The following is a 13,735-nucleotide window of genomic DNA, read 5'->3' as shown; positions in this document are numbered from 1 at the left end:
TTAGCTTACCGTAAATACTATACTTTTCATCGCCTTATGAACAATTTAAGTAAAATAAATTAAATGTCAATTTTTATAACGCAGGTTGTCTTATGTTTCCCGCCGTTGTCCTAATTACAACGTGTTCATTGTTAACATAGATTATGGAGGGAATCTTGCATTTATTTGATGTTGTAACCTCATCTTAGGCCATCGATATATATTTCCGTTTCTTAGTGTTTGTTACTGTTGTAAGAAACTTAAAATTTTAGTTTCGGAAAGGTAGTGGGTCTTTTATGAATCAGTTATTAATTTGAATTCAGCTGTTAAAATCTTAATGAATCATTTAATGATTTAAATTTTATAGTTTAATTTTATGGCAAACATTTTGAATGTTACAGTAATCTATGAATGTAATAAAGTCAGAAATGTTTAATTATAAAAAATTAACAATAAAGAGATAAATTTTGAATTAAAGATTTAGGAAAGTAAAATAGATCAACAACATATTTTAAGATTAAATATGAATAAAATTTCTATGGAAAGTAGTTTTAATGGGCCATGAAGTTAAAGAATTCTAATATGAATACTAGACAATTTGAATATGAATACTAGACATTTTAAATAAGAATACTAGACAATTATAATATGAAAACTATATAATTATAACATGAACACTAGACAACTAGAAATTTTAATATGAATACTAGACAACTAGAATTTTTAATATGAATACTAGACAATTTTAATATAATATTAGACAATTTTAATATGAATATAAGACAATTATAGTATGAATACTAGGCAATATAATATGAATACTAGACAATTTTAATATGAATACTAGACAATTATAGTATGAATACTAGGCAATATAATATGAATACTAGACAATTTTAATATGAATACTAGACAATTTTAATATGAATACTAGGCATTTTTAATGTAATACTAGACAATTTTAACATGAATACTAGGCAATATAATATGAATACAAGACAACTTTAATATCAATACTAGACAATTATAGTATGAATACTAGACAATTTTAATACTAGACAATTTTAATATGAATACTAGACAATTTTAATATGAATACTAGACAATTTTAATATGAATACTAGGCATTTTTAATGTAATACTAGACAATTTTAACATGAATACTAGGCAATATAATATGAATACAAGACAATTTTAATATGAATACTAGACAATTTTAATATCAATACTAGACAATTATAGTATGAATACTAGACAATTTTAATATGAATACTAGACAATTTTAATATGAATACTAGACAATTTTAATATGAATACTAGACAATTTTAATATGAATACTAGACAATTTTAACATGAATACTAGACAATTTTAATATGAATACTAGACAATTTTAATATGAATACTAGACAATTTTAAAATGAATACTAGACAATTTTAAAATGAATACTAGACAATTTTAACATGAATACTAGACAATTTTAATATGAATACTAGACAATTTTAATATGAATACTAGACAATTTTAACATGAATACTAGGCAATATAATATGAATACAAGACAATTTTAATATGAATACTAGACAATTTTAATATGAATACTAGACAATTTTAATATGAATACTAGACAATTTTAATATGAATACTAGACAATTTTAATGAATACTAGACAATTTTAATATGAATACTAGACAATTTTAATATGAATACTAGACAATTTTAATATGAATACTAGACAATTTTGAAATGAATACTAGACAATTTTAATGGTTAAATCTGAATTTTAGAGAATTTTAAAGTATAGGTAATGATATTTGAAATGGTTATATAAAATCACAATGCACAACTAAATCAACATCACAAGGTGAATATAGAAGGTACCAACATGCCTCTGTTCGTGACGGAACCAAATTATAGAAATTGAATCGATCGCTTAAATCAACACTTCTAGGGTCAGCTTAAATCCCAAACTCAGAAAACTCAGAATCTGCGTTGTCATTAGCAAGCATCTTAGTTTGGCTGTGGCAGAATGCACCATAAGTAAATTAATCATCAATTAAAAATATTAGCTGATAAATCTTAATTCTAGTTTCAGCAATTAGAAATGATAAACTATTAATTGGTTCATTAATATTATCAAGTGTTGAGTCAGTCTTAAAGTAACAAAATAAAATGTACACCAACATGCATGCAACTGATATTTATGACAAAATAAACTGCAAGGTCAAACAAAAGTTCAAAAGGTCATGACCTAAAAAACATTTTTCATTGGCGAATACAGATTTCATGGGACTGTTTTGCATGAGGATGTTTAAATATTTGACCTTGACCTTCAGATCTGCTTCAAGCACATGCATGACCTTGCAGGCTCTTAATAATAATAATAAATAATAACTTAGACAAAATAAAAATTGACAAAGCGATAAAGCGAGGAAGACTTTTGGTTTACACACGGAAATCAGGAAAAGAACAAAATGATGACACCTTCATTTCTTACAGCTCTTCGTAATTCCAGGTAGCTAGCCTTCAAGGCAAGAAATCAAAATTAGGCAAAAATCAATTAAAAACATAATACCAATTTCACGTGTCATTGGATTTTAGCAAAATAGCTCATCTGGTAAAAGGGTGTGGGAAGAAAATAAAAGGTGGGGAAAATGATGAAAATGACTGACAAATGAATAAAATGATTAATATGAATGCTGAAAAGTACAGGAAAAGGCAATTTACAATGCCTTGGGGAAAATTTAAACTGTAATGAATGCATTTATAGGAAGCAAAATCCTCTTGATGATCACAAAATTGTACTATGAAAATGTGACCTTTATCTAAAATAGTCGACCTTTGACCTTTCAAGGTCATCTAAAATGTACCTACATTTAGGTTAAACCTGAATTGAAAATACTAATAGTTTACACTGATACACAAAACTTAAAGTTAAACCACAAATATTGATATTTTATGAGTAAAAAGTATATATATTATTAGTATTATACACATTTATATACTAAGTATAAGGTTTTTCCATGCACACGATATCAATAAATTTATTAGCACTAAACACATAAACTTTTGATTACATCTTTAATACAATTGTATACTCCATACTACAATCATTTTTGTTTTAATTTTGTACCTAGTAATGACAATTTTATTTCTATATGGGCTAAAACTTATTGAACTTTCTTCACCAAGATCTTCACGAATCGGAATTAGAATTTGAGCACGTTTCATTGAGTGTATGTTCTATTAATAGTTCGTCTATCATTCTGCTTGACCAATGTATTCAAAATACAATTTATGATTTAACACATGTTCTCAAAAAAAGTTTTTATAAAATCGCAATTCAAAATTTTCTTGTGAAAAGTTGTCTGCCCTTTGGAGCAAGTATTAATTTTCATGTTGTTAGTTTTCATGAAAGAGATAATTCTCACAAAATTATTCTCACAAAAACAAAAATTATTGTTACAAGGTTATTTTCCATGAGAGTTTTCTCACGAGTTATATTCTCACAAAGACATGAGAGTTTTCTCACAGTTATATTCTCACAAAGACATGAGAGTTTTCTCACAGAGTTATATTCTCACAAAGACATGAGAGTTTTCTCACAGAGTTATATTCTCACAAAGACATGAGAGTTTTCTCACAGAGTTATATTCTCACAAAGACATGAGAGTTTTCTCACAGAGTTATATTCTCACAAAGACATGAGAGTTTTCTCACAGAATAATATTCTCACAAAGACATGAGAGTTTTCTCACAGAGTAATATTCTCACAAAGACATGAGATTACAATTTATATCTGATCACAGAAGCAGCTATAGCAGGATGGTAAAAATACATAATATAAAACATTATAATGGTGCATTAAAAACAGTCGTCATGTGATAATGAAACTAATAGTATGAGCTATAATGGTCAAATATGCAAATGTCGTATAAATTGCAACATACAATTCGAGCAAACAGCTTGCACAGTGATTGGTAAACTGTAAATCAGTGGGTCAATGACAAAGGGAAACACAGAAAATTATTTGAAAAAAAAATTTAAAAGAACAATTGGAAAAAAATCACTTTGAGACAACATTCATGAATAATGCAGGGCAAAATTGATAATTCAAAAATGCGAAAATGGCTTTTGATTGATTTAGGAAAACATCAGCAGTACCTGATTTAGACGGAACCGAAATATTTAGAAATGTTTTTTTTTTTTTTTTTTTTTTTAGATTAGAAATAAGAATTGTTTGTAAAAAATATTGGTCATAATTGGGCCTAAGTAAATGTAAGTTTATGGAATAGTTCAACAAAATTATTGCATTTTTTTACAGCAATTAATATTAAATTGAACCCAAGCCCCTCCTTCCCAAATATGTGAGCTTTGTTGCAGTACTGCAGTCTTATAAGCATAAGCAGATGAATTTGATCGCAAAACAAAGAAGTGTATCAGATGAAAAGAGAGTTCAATGGAGTAAGCTAAATATATCTACAGAATCTAAGCTTTTAATACAGACATTGTCTAAAAAATCACACACCCACTAATATCAGGGGAAATAACTGCCCAAGAGGCCAGGGGAGATAACTGCCCCAAATAGCCAGGGGAGATAACTGCCCAAGAGGCTGTAAATCTAATTAAAATCAAACACAAACAAGGTAATACTTACTTTTCATTAAAATCATTAACGTGTGCAGATTTCTTATCCTCTGGTGGTATGCCTTTTAGTCTTTCATTTTCTTGTACTGATGACAAAAAACAATAAAGAGTTTCTCAGTTGAGATATTAAAAATTCTTAATATAACATATACCGATACGTACTGGTATTTGGATTGTCAGATTGGACGAGATATTAAATTTCTATAATACAGTTTAAAATTCAGCATCAACATCACAACTCTCAGATATAGAACCCTTATATATCTTGAAGTTTTAAATTTCTCTGCCATCCAAAGTGATATGCTTTTCAATACTATAAACCAAAAATTTCATTCGGGTGCAATTTACTCTTGCGAATTTTGCGATCCGAGCAATTTCTGCCAATTAATATCTACATCATCCAGGTTGATAAGAATTATCATTCAATTTTTAAATTTGTGAATGATTATCTTTGCAAACTCATTTTGAAAAGGAAATCACGAAATTCAATGCAAAAGACAGTTGGTTCACATTAGTCAACTTCTGTATAGTTGTTTATTATACAGGGAGAATATTTCACAATCTCCTCTTTGATATTAATTCATGGAGATAAATGTTTGCAAATTTTTGTCAATTTTTAATATAAGCAAGCTATACAGGTATTAACTTACCTGTCATTCTTTCCATTTTATTTGCATGAATTAACTTACCTGTCATTCTTTCCATTTTATTTGCATGAATTAAAGTTCAAGGAAATTTACTTGTCCACAAATTTAACAAAATTTTGACCATTCGCAAACAATAGCAACTCAAATACAGCAAGTATGCCCTGATACATATAAATGCAAGAGAATATCTGTACGTTTTGTTGTACGACGTATGACCTACCATGGTATTTGTCCCCTCGACTCCGCTTGACAAGGCACACGATGATAAAGATGATGATCAGCAGAGCCAAGGCTACCAGCATGATAATGAACCACAAACTCTCGTACACCTTCTCCGTGTAGGCAACTGTAAGTATAACAACATGATAGTGAATCACAAGCTCTTGTACACCTTCTCCCTAAGTGTCTTTAGAGGTCAGCAGGAAACATTTATATACTGTAAATATGAATATCCTCTCCCTACTCTCCTGAACTTGTGCCCCTAGTATGGCTACAATATGACCCCCAACCTTTGACCCCTCTTCTCTACTGACCGAAGTATGTCTGCAGTATAAACCTCATTATCCCTACCTCTCCAACCTTGTATCTGTCCCTAGAGTGTCTACAATATGACCCCTACCGTCTGACCCCTCTACTCCATTGACCTTGTGTCCCTTGTGTGTGACTACAATATGACCCCTTCCCTCCGACCCCTCTACTCCATTGACCTTGTGTCCCTTGTGTGACTACAATATGATCCCTACCCTCCGACCCCTCTACTTCACTGACCGTGTGTCCCTAGAGTGTCTACAATATGACCCCTATCCTCTGACCCCTCTTCTCCACTGACCTTGTGTCCTTTGTGTGTGACTACAATATGACCCTACCCTCCGACCCCTCTACTCCACTGACCTTGTGTCCCTTTCCTGACTACAATATGACCCCTTCCCTCTGACCCCTCTACTCCACTGACCTTGTGTCCCTTGTGTCACTACAATATGACCCCTACCCTCTGACCCCTCTTCTCCACTGACCTTGTGTGACTGCAATATGACCCCTACCCTCTGACCCCTGTGCTCCACTGACCTTGTGCTTTTAGTGTGGCTACAATATGAACCCTTCACCTCTGACCCCTTGTGTGACTACAATGTGACCCCTATCCTCTGACCCCATTGCTCCACTGACCTTGTGCACCTAGTGTGTTTACAGTATGACCCCTACCCTCTGACCCCTTTACTGACATTGTACCCCTTGTGTGACTAAAATATGACCCCTTCACCTCTGACCCCTCTACTGACCTTGTGCTCCTAGTGTGGCTACAGTATGAACACTACTGCGTTTTATTTCCTGCCCACTGGTAGCCACCACTTGGAGTTCGTAGGTAACCCCGGATGTAAGGTTCGGCACCAACTGCCAAGACTTCATCAGTTCTCCCGGCATCTCACTCCACTTGTGGTTGCCTTGACGACGGTACTCTACGTAATGATTATATCCGGCTCGGTCATGGTTATCATTGATAGTCCAGGAAACGTTGATTGCGTCAAAGTGCGGTGTGATTCTGTCAATCTGGGGCATAGCAGGGTCTGAAAAAACAAGTCGAATGTTCGTTCTTCTCATGATGTCCTTCTGGCTATTCTTTTTGTTGTACTATAACAATCGCGTGAAATCCAAGAGTGGAAAAATACACGACAAGACCAAGGCTCCTACCCAGGACAGTCAGAAATACTTTTATTAAGGTTTTATAAGAGGAATGTAAAAATGCACAGCAAGACCAGGCCCCTAGGTTCTAACCTAGAACTTTGGAACACTAGCCACCAATGATTGACCGAGTCCAAAACTGTTATAGTACATCAAATAGACAAATCAAATCGATCACATTTCATAATTCACCGACATTTCTTTTCTTCATAATGACCTATATAAACATTATAGAGTTAGAAATGTTTGTCTCTATGCGTACACTATAGAATTATAAACGTCTATCAGAAAGAGTTACCTCCCTTGCGGTTATAAAACTCACCACCAGGTATTGCTGTCATCACATCAATAAACATGTCCTCGCCGAGTCCCGTGCCCGTTTTCGCCTGAACGTGAATTCTGTACTGCGTATTCTCATTCAGTCCATTGACACGAGTGATAAATCCTCCATTTAATTCCAGAATGGTATCGTTTGATATGATAGAATCCCCAACATTAAGGCCATGTACTGTAACAAATCAAATTTTTTCTGTGATCTAAAGCTTAAAAAGTTAGTTTTGAAGTTTTGAAGAAAAAGCTAAAGTATGATAATAGAGAAATATTGTTTCTGTGAAGTTTAAATTAAAACCTATATTGATTGTTCTAAACATATTTCAATTTCAACAAATTTTATTTCAAAAATATTTGAAATAGCATCAATCAACAGGCATATCAATTAGCCTAAAAAGTTTGACCACCCATTTTTTTTTTGCTTGTCGACGTCATTTCCCCTACATGGCAATTCCATTACCATAAATGCATGGTTGTAAGTATTTTTATATTTTAGCAATTTTGAATTATGAACATGTTCTTGATTTAAGTTTTGAAAATTTGCCTTTTTACGAAGAAAATGATTGAATAACGGACAAAGCCTATGTATATATAAGTTCTTTCCTAATGTTATACAATGCACGACTTACTCTCTTCATACGAGACTTCGTAGCCAGTGATTTTGCCGTTTGGATGTTCTGGTTCCTCCCAGGATATTTTGATGTAGACGACGCCGCGGCTGGTGGCCCGCAAGCGCTGCACTTTGTCTGGCACTATGTAAAGCAATAGAGAAATCAGAGATCTTCTAAAACGAATCAATGGTCTTTATACACAGGGCAAATTATTGGGACCATGAGTAATTGTAAATTAAGCAGGTGGTCATAATACAGAGGTGGTCTCTAAAACAGATTTGACTATATTAAGATTTAAAATATTTTGAAGTGAAAACTTACCCAATTAAAGGTTGAACAGGATAGCTTTACATACGTTTCATTGAAATATATTTTAAAAAAATATTATTAATAATAAATTATGTAACATACCGCCCTCGGGTGTAGAGAGGTTGAGAACGTTACTGCTGTTGGACTCGAAGTACGTGTTGATAGCAACCACGTCCAGCTGAAGGGCCGTAAATGCCGGCAGATTCTTCACTCTAGCTTTCTCTTTGTATGACGCTCGTCGACTTCGACTGCCATGTAGGAACTCCTTACGGACAATCACTTCAAATTTCTTGTCCGGGTTATCTGGTGTCCAATATCGAATCTATAAAGCAGAGAAATTATTACGTTGATGTATGAAAATACCTGGTACCTCATAAGATAGTGTTTGAAGATGAAATGTTTAAAAAATTCTAAGCTTCCGAACTTGACCTTTATTTTTTTTGTCTTTTCCTTTATCACAAAGACATATCCCCATTTACAAAAAAGTACAGGTACTGATTATTTTGTCAGCTTTTGTTTAACATTTTTGATAATTTTCTCCAAAACTGACATAAGTGAATTTCATTTAAGCATTGATGTCACTATTTTTTAACTTCAAGTATGAAAGAAATTTTGTTTGCAAACTGTGTGAATCGGCATTGCAGATTCTCACAAAAGTTTGCAAACAAAAGAATATGAACCAGCTCTGACAAACAAGCTTTTTTAATTCTTTCACCCCATCAGACAAACTCTTCTAATGCAATGGCTGGTACAGTTCATTGTGAATTTTCAGAATGAGTCAAACGATCAAAGACAGAATATTGAATATCATGACAAAATGTAATGTATTCAGCAGAAGACTAGATATTTTCTGACTCACCTTATATCCTTCAAATTTTCCCTGCATTTCCTCCGGACTTTCATCCACAGGATCCCATTGGAAAGCTGCCTCTTCGTAAGTAATGTTTATTTCGGGGTCACGCTCAAAGTTTTCAGGAACCACTCTTGGTACTGCAAACACAAAATGATCATTAAGAACACATTCTCCCTTTTTCAATTATAACTAGAACTATTGTACCCCCTTGTAACAAAATGGCAGATTTCGCACAGCTATACAGTATAAGAATTATTGCCAGAAAATTTTATTGAAATATCTTCAATGATTCAGGAGGAGTAGTCAGTTTTTCAGTTTTATTAGTTTAACGTCCTATGAACAGCCAGGGTCATTTAAGGACCTGGCAACTGCCCAACATTGGATTCAAACTCGTGAACAGCCAGGGTCATTTAAGGACCTGGCAACTGCCCAACATTGGATTCAAACTCGTGACCCAGAGTGGAGGGCTTGTGGTTATATGTCGGGACATTTTGAGTAGTCGGTCGATTTGGTATAACCAACAGATATTCATCATAATGTTTAGTTTAATTTCTATTTTGATTGCTTTAACAATGTAATAACAGCCACGGTCAGTTAAGGACGTGCCATGATTGGGGCGTGGAGGAAAGCCGGAGTACCCACAGAAAAGTCACCACTTTGCAGTCAGTACCCGGCAACTGCCCCACATGGGATTTGAACTCACAACACATAGTTGAAGGGTTGTGGTATTCGATATGACATAATTTAGATCATATAAGAAACATTAACATTAGCATTAATAAGTGTACTGCAATGTCATGGGTTCACCCCTGAAGACACATTTAGACTCTCCTAAATCAAGAAATAGAACAGTTCATTATAAAATTACAGGGGTGAATGAGTTATTGTAAAAACAGTTGATGACGCTGATGAAACTAAAACAAAGACAAAGAGTATTTTTACGAGTAAGTGAACTCACCTGACATTCCAGAGCGTCCAATATTGGTCAGAGCAGGTGACACAGCTTCGCCAATCTCATTACTAGCCGTCACGTAGATTTCGTACTCCTGGAAAATATCGTCCGTCTGAATCTCTCTACGCGTCTCTGTGTAATCATCAATGAATAATGTGTGTTGGTAGCCCGTCTTTTTGTTTCTTGCAATAAGCTTATATTGGAATCCTGGTGCATTGTGCAAGCTTGGCTCCATCATCTAAAACAGGCAACATGAGAAATTTGTTTACATATGCAGTATATTAACTTATCTAAACTCAATTGTAGATTTCTAATTGTGTTTGAACGCTGTTTGGCTTCTAAAAGATTTTCAAGGATTACCATTTCAATTTCTTAGAAATTCATCAAATCGTTTGGTATATTCATGCGTGTATGATTTCTCTTATCTGATGTTGTGACATGAAAAAAAAGATGTAAAGATTGAAATTGATTACTGTGAACAAACGTTCTTTCGCAGCTTATGATTTTCAGTTTCCATCTTAAAAGAAATTCACCAATATTAACGTTCGTGGATTTGAAAATTGAATAGAAATTTGTATCAATATAAATTCTGCAGATATTAATTTTACTTGAATCACGAAAATTCGCGAAAGTAAATCGCATGTTAAAGAAAACTGATCACAGTATTAATACGACTTTCGATACCTATAATACTTACATCCCACTCGATAATGAGAAAGTTTGGTTTATTGTCAATGATGCGGACATTTTCCGGATGTCTGTCAGGTAAAGCCTTTTGTGTTCTACACACGGTTCCTGTGGGATCTGATGGTTGACCTTCCCCATATTCATTATAGGCCTTGACCCTGAATGTATAGTTCACCCAAGGTGAAAGTTCAGCGTCCAATTCCGTCACGGTTCCCTCGGTTTCAGCCAGGAACGTCCACTGGCCTGGGTTGAAGCCATTGTGCTGTTCTACCACGTAGCGCTGTATTGGAGAGAAGTTGTCCCTGGACTTTCTCCAACGCAGGGATACACTACGGGCGTCACATTTTAGGAGGAAGATTTCACTGGATGGATCGGGAGGAGCTGTAATGATAATTCACGTGATAAGTTTTTGTGTCAAAGAATAAACTGTCAACAATTAGTCTGTAACCCTGGTCAATATTAGCCACAATATACCACTCTCTTTAGCATGATCGGTTGAGCATCAGACTATAAATTGTAGGTCCCGAGTTTGATTCCAGGCAGAGGCAGTAATTAACTTTATATAAAAACCTGCACCCTGTTACAGTCAAAATAAGGTTAGTAGTATTCTTCATCAGGGAGATAAAATTGATCCTTGTTTGTTATTATTGTTATTACCGTATTCGACCCAATAAGCGCCCAGGGTGTTTGAAAAATTGAAAAATGAAAAGGTGCTAATAAAACTTGACGAAATTATTGCAAATCTATACCGTTTTGTGTAGTTTTGGTCTTTATTTATGCGTGGACAATTGAAATCGAGGCCTTAAAAAGGGGGAGGGGCGCTTGTAGGGACATGGGCTCTTATTGGGTCTAATACAGTATCTTATTTCTCTTTGGAAGAAAAGAAATAAAATACACTGATCAGAGTTGCCTCCCCTTATATGAAAAATATATATACCTGTAAATACAGTCAAACCTGCTGTAATTATTCATAAAGGTCACATGTCTATCAAGAACAGACTAATCAATCCCAATTTACAATGTAATTGACCACTGTATAATGGAAACATGTCTATAAAGGACTATTTTGCTCTGTATTTGGTCTGAAAATTCTGGATAGACTAAGAGTTGCATGAAAATTCTCAGTCTTAAACCTGACGTTCAGCCTAGAAAAAAGATATCAACTCCCTCACTACTCATCTAGCCTAGTTCTTTATCAAAAGGTTTTAAAATTATTTTTTGTTCATTCATATCAAAATTCAATTATATGTGAAGGCATTTCTTTGATTATACAACCTTGAAAATGATCTTGACCTTACACTGACCTTTGACCTTAAGTTCTGCTACAGCCTTCGCCTCGTCTATACCGTTGTGAGCCCAGCAAGTATAGTTTGCAGTATATGCACTGGATGTCTCCTTGATTTTGAAGCCGTCTGGTCTCATCTCAATGTTTGGATCACTCGTATCCAAGGGTACGCCATCTTTGAGCCATGTGATTTTAAGGTTATCAGACTCGGCGCTGTCTGTGAAGGCATTACACTTAAAGATCACTGGACTTGGGTAGGTGACATTTTTGTCCAGGGGTGCAGAGATGATTCGAGTTCTCTCTGAAATAAGAAAAAAAAAATATATTCCTAGCCAACCATCAACTAATCACCTCCTACTGACCACCATCCGGAGAGAGTTCAAGGATAAGGGTTGAAACCCTAGAAGATCCATTGTATCCATTACTGATGGGCTCTTGTTTCTTCACTTTAGAGATTTGGTATAAAAGTTTATGGCGGAGTCTTTATTTGAAAACTTATTTTAACAGACTATTTTAAACTTTTCTACAATAATTTGGCTTAAATTGGTGATTATCTATGAATCAACTTGTATATTTTTCCTGTAATGCAGATATTGCACAAAAATCTGAGTGTACTCTAAATGAGTAAATTTTTAAGCCAATGAAAATGCTTGTTACAAGCCTTTTATGATGAGAGTAAATTTTTAAGCCAATGAAAACGTTTGTTAGAAGCAAAATTAAATATCTAGCGCCCCTCCCCTTTTATGGAGAAGAGTTGAAGTTGTATAAGCACCCAATCCAATGAATTTAACAATGTTTTACAACAGATGATGCCTCAGCATTGTATCTCATATGAGCCTTTTACATGTGAATTACGACACGGAAATACGTCTCAAAGGATAAAAGGCATATACAAGTTTACTGCAACAGATTAACGTACCATGAGTACAGAAAAATTTTAAAATAGCTGACCTTTTTTAATCAACAACTTACATTTTGGTTAATTAGTAATTATTTAAGTGCCCTGGGCGCTTATCACAGCTAGTAAGGTATCTACGTTGTTTAGGTACAGATGTACTTACTTCGTACTGTCAGTGACCCAGTACTAGATCTAGTGTCGTAAACATTAGTAGCCGTACAGGTGTATTCTCCACCGTCTCCACTGGATACGTCCTGAAAAGACAAAAACATCATCAAGGTGAAAAGACTTAATCACTCTCGAAAAGTAAAATACAGCTTCAGTTTTATAGTAGATTTAGGTTAAACGTTTACCGACAGCTAGGGGCTATCATGGCTAAATGGTCAAAATGTCCAAACATATCACCACAAGCCCTCGACCTCTTGGTCATGAGTTTGAATCCCATGTGGGGCAATGGTCAGATACTGATCAATGGTAGATGATTTTTCTTGAGGAACTCTGGCTTCCTTCACCTTCCATATACCATGCATGTGCTTAAATGACTCTGGGTGTTAATAGGACATTAAACTTAACAAACTAAATTCCATTCAGCATCAAAAGCTATTTAGGGATAGTCTCCCTTGTATGTCACGTACATTAAAATGACAACAGGCAATACAGACTATACAGACTTAGTTTTTTTTCAATGTTTTGCTGAGTGTTCTGCAGGAGCAGAAACTACCACATGAAAGTCCATTGGGTCAAGGAGCAGAACATAAGTTTTCCGCACAGGGGGTGAATGCTCTATTTTACATCAAAATTAAAATATTTTTGATCTTGTTGTGATAGCTATAGTCGGCCTGTGTAAACAGATGTTTGTT

The 13,735-nt window shown here is 34.3% G+C and overlaps 1 protein-coding gene across 10 annotated transcripts in view; it reads right to left on the bottom strand.

Moving 5' to 3' along the window:
• Nucleotides 1–13,735, bottom strand: part of LOC138336277 (neuroglian-like) — a 127,281-nt gene that overhangs the window by 5,573 nt on the left and 107,973 nt on the right. For 9 of the 10 annotated variants that reach the window (XM_069285697.1, XM_069285695.1, XM_069285694.1 and 6 more), the window contains 11 exons: nucleotides 13,039–13,129; nucleotides 11,997–12,278; nucleotides 10,703–11,073; nucleotides 10,012–10,243; nucleotides 9,060–9,190; nucleotides 8,303–8,522; nucleotides 7,910–8,032; nucleotides 7,273–7,458; nucleotides 6,551–6,835; nucleotides 5,494–5,619; nucleotides 4,637–4,712 (listed from right to left, as the gene is read on the bottom strand). In XM_069285697.1, coding sequence (XP_069141798.1) covers nucleotides 4,637–4,712; nucleotides 5,494–5,619; nucleotides 6,551–6,835; nucleotides 7,273–7,458; nucleotides 7,910–8,032; nucleotides 8,303–8,522; nucleotides 9,060–9,190; nucleotides 10,012–10,243; nucleotides 10,703–11,073; nucleotides 11,997–12,278; nucleotides 13,039–13,129 — 2,123 coding nt within the window. Of the gene's footprint in view, nucleotides 1–2,463; nucleotides 2,504–4,636; nucleotides 4,713–5,493; nucleotides 5,620–6,550; nucleotides 6,836–7,272; nucleotides 7,459–7,909; nucleotides 8,033–8,302; nucleotides 8,523–9,059; nucleotides 9,191–10,011; nucleotides 10,244–10,702; nucleotides 11,074–11,996; nucleotides 12,279–13,038; nucleotides 13,130–13,735 lie in introns of all 10 variants that reach the window. The other variant, XM_069285703.1, reaches the window with a different exon arrangement.

Source organism: Argopecten irradians, chromosome 12 (assembly GCF_041381155.1).
Source record: "Argopecten irradians isolate NY chromosome 12, Ai_NY, whole genome shotgun sequence".
Classification (NCBI taxonomy): domain Eukaryota; kingdom Metazoa; phylum Mollusca; class Bivalvia; order Pectinida; family Pectinidae; genus Argopecten; species Argopecten irradians.
This window is presented reverse-complemented; position numbering and strand designations above follow the sequence as displayed.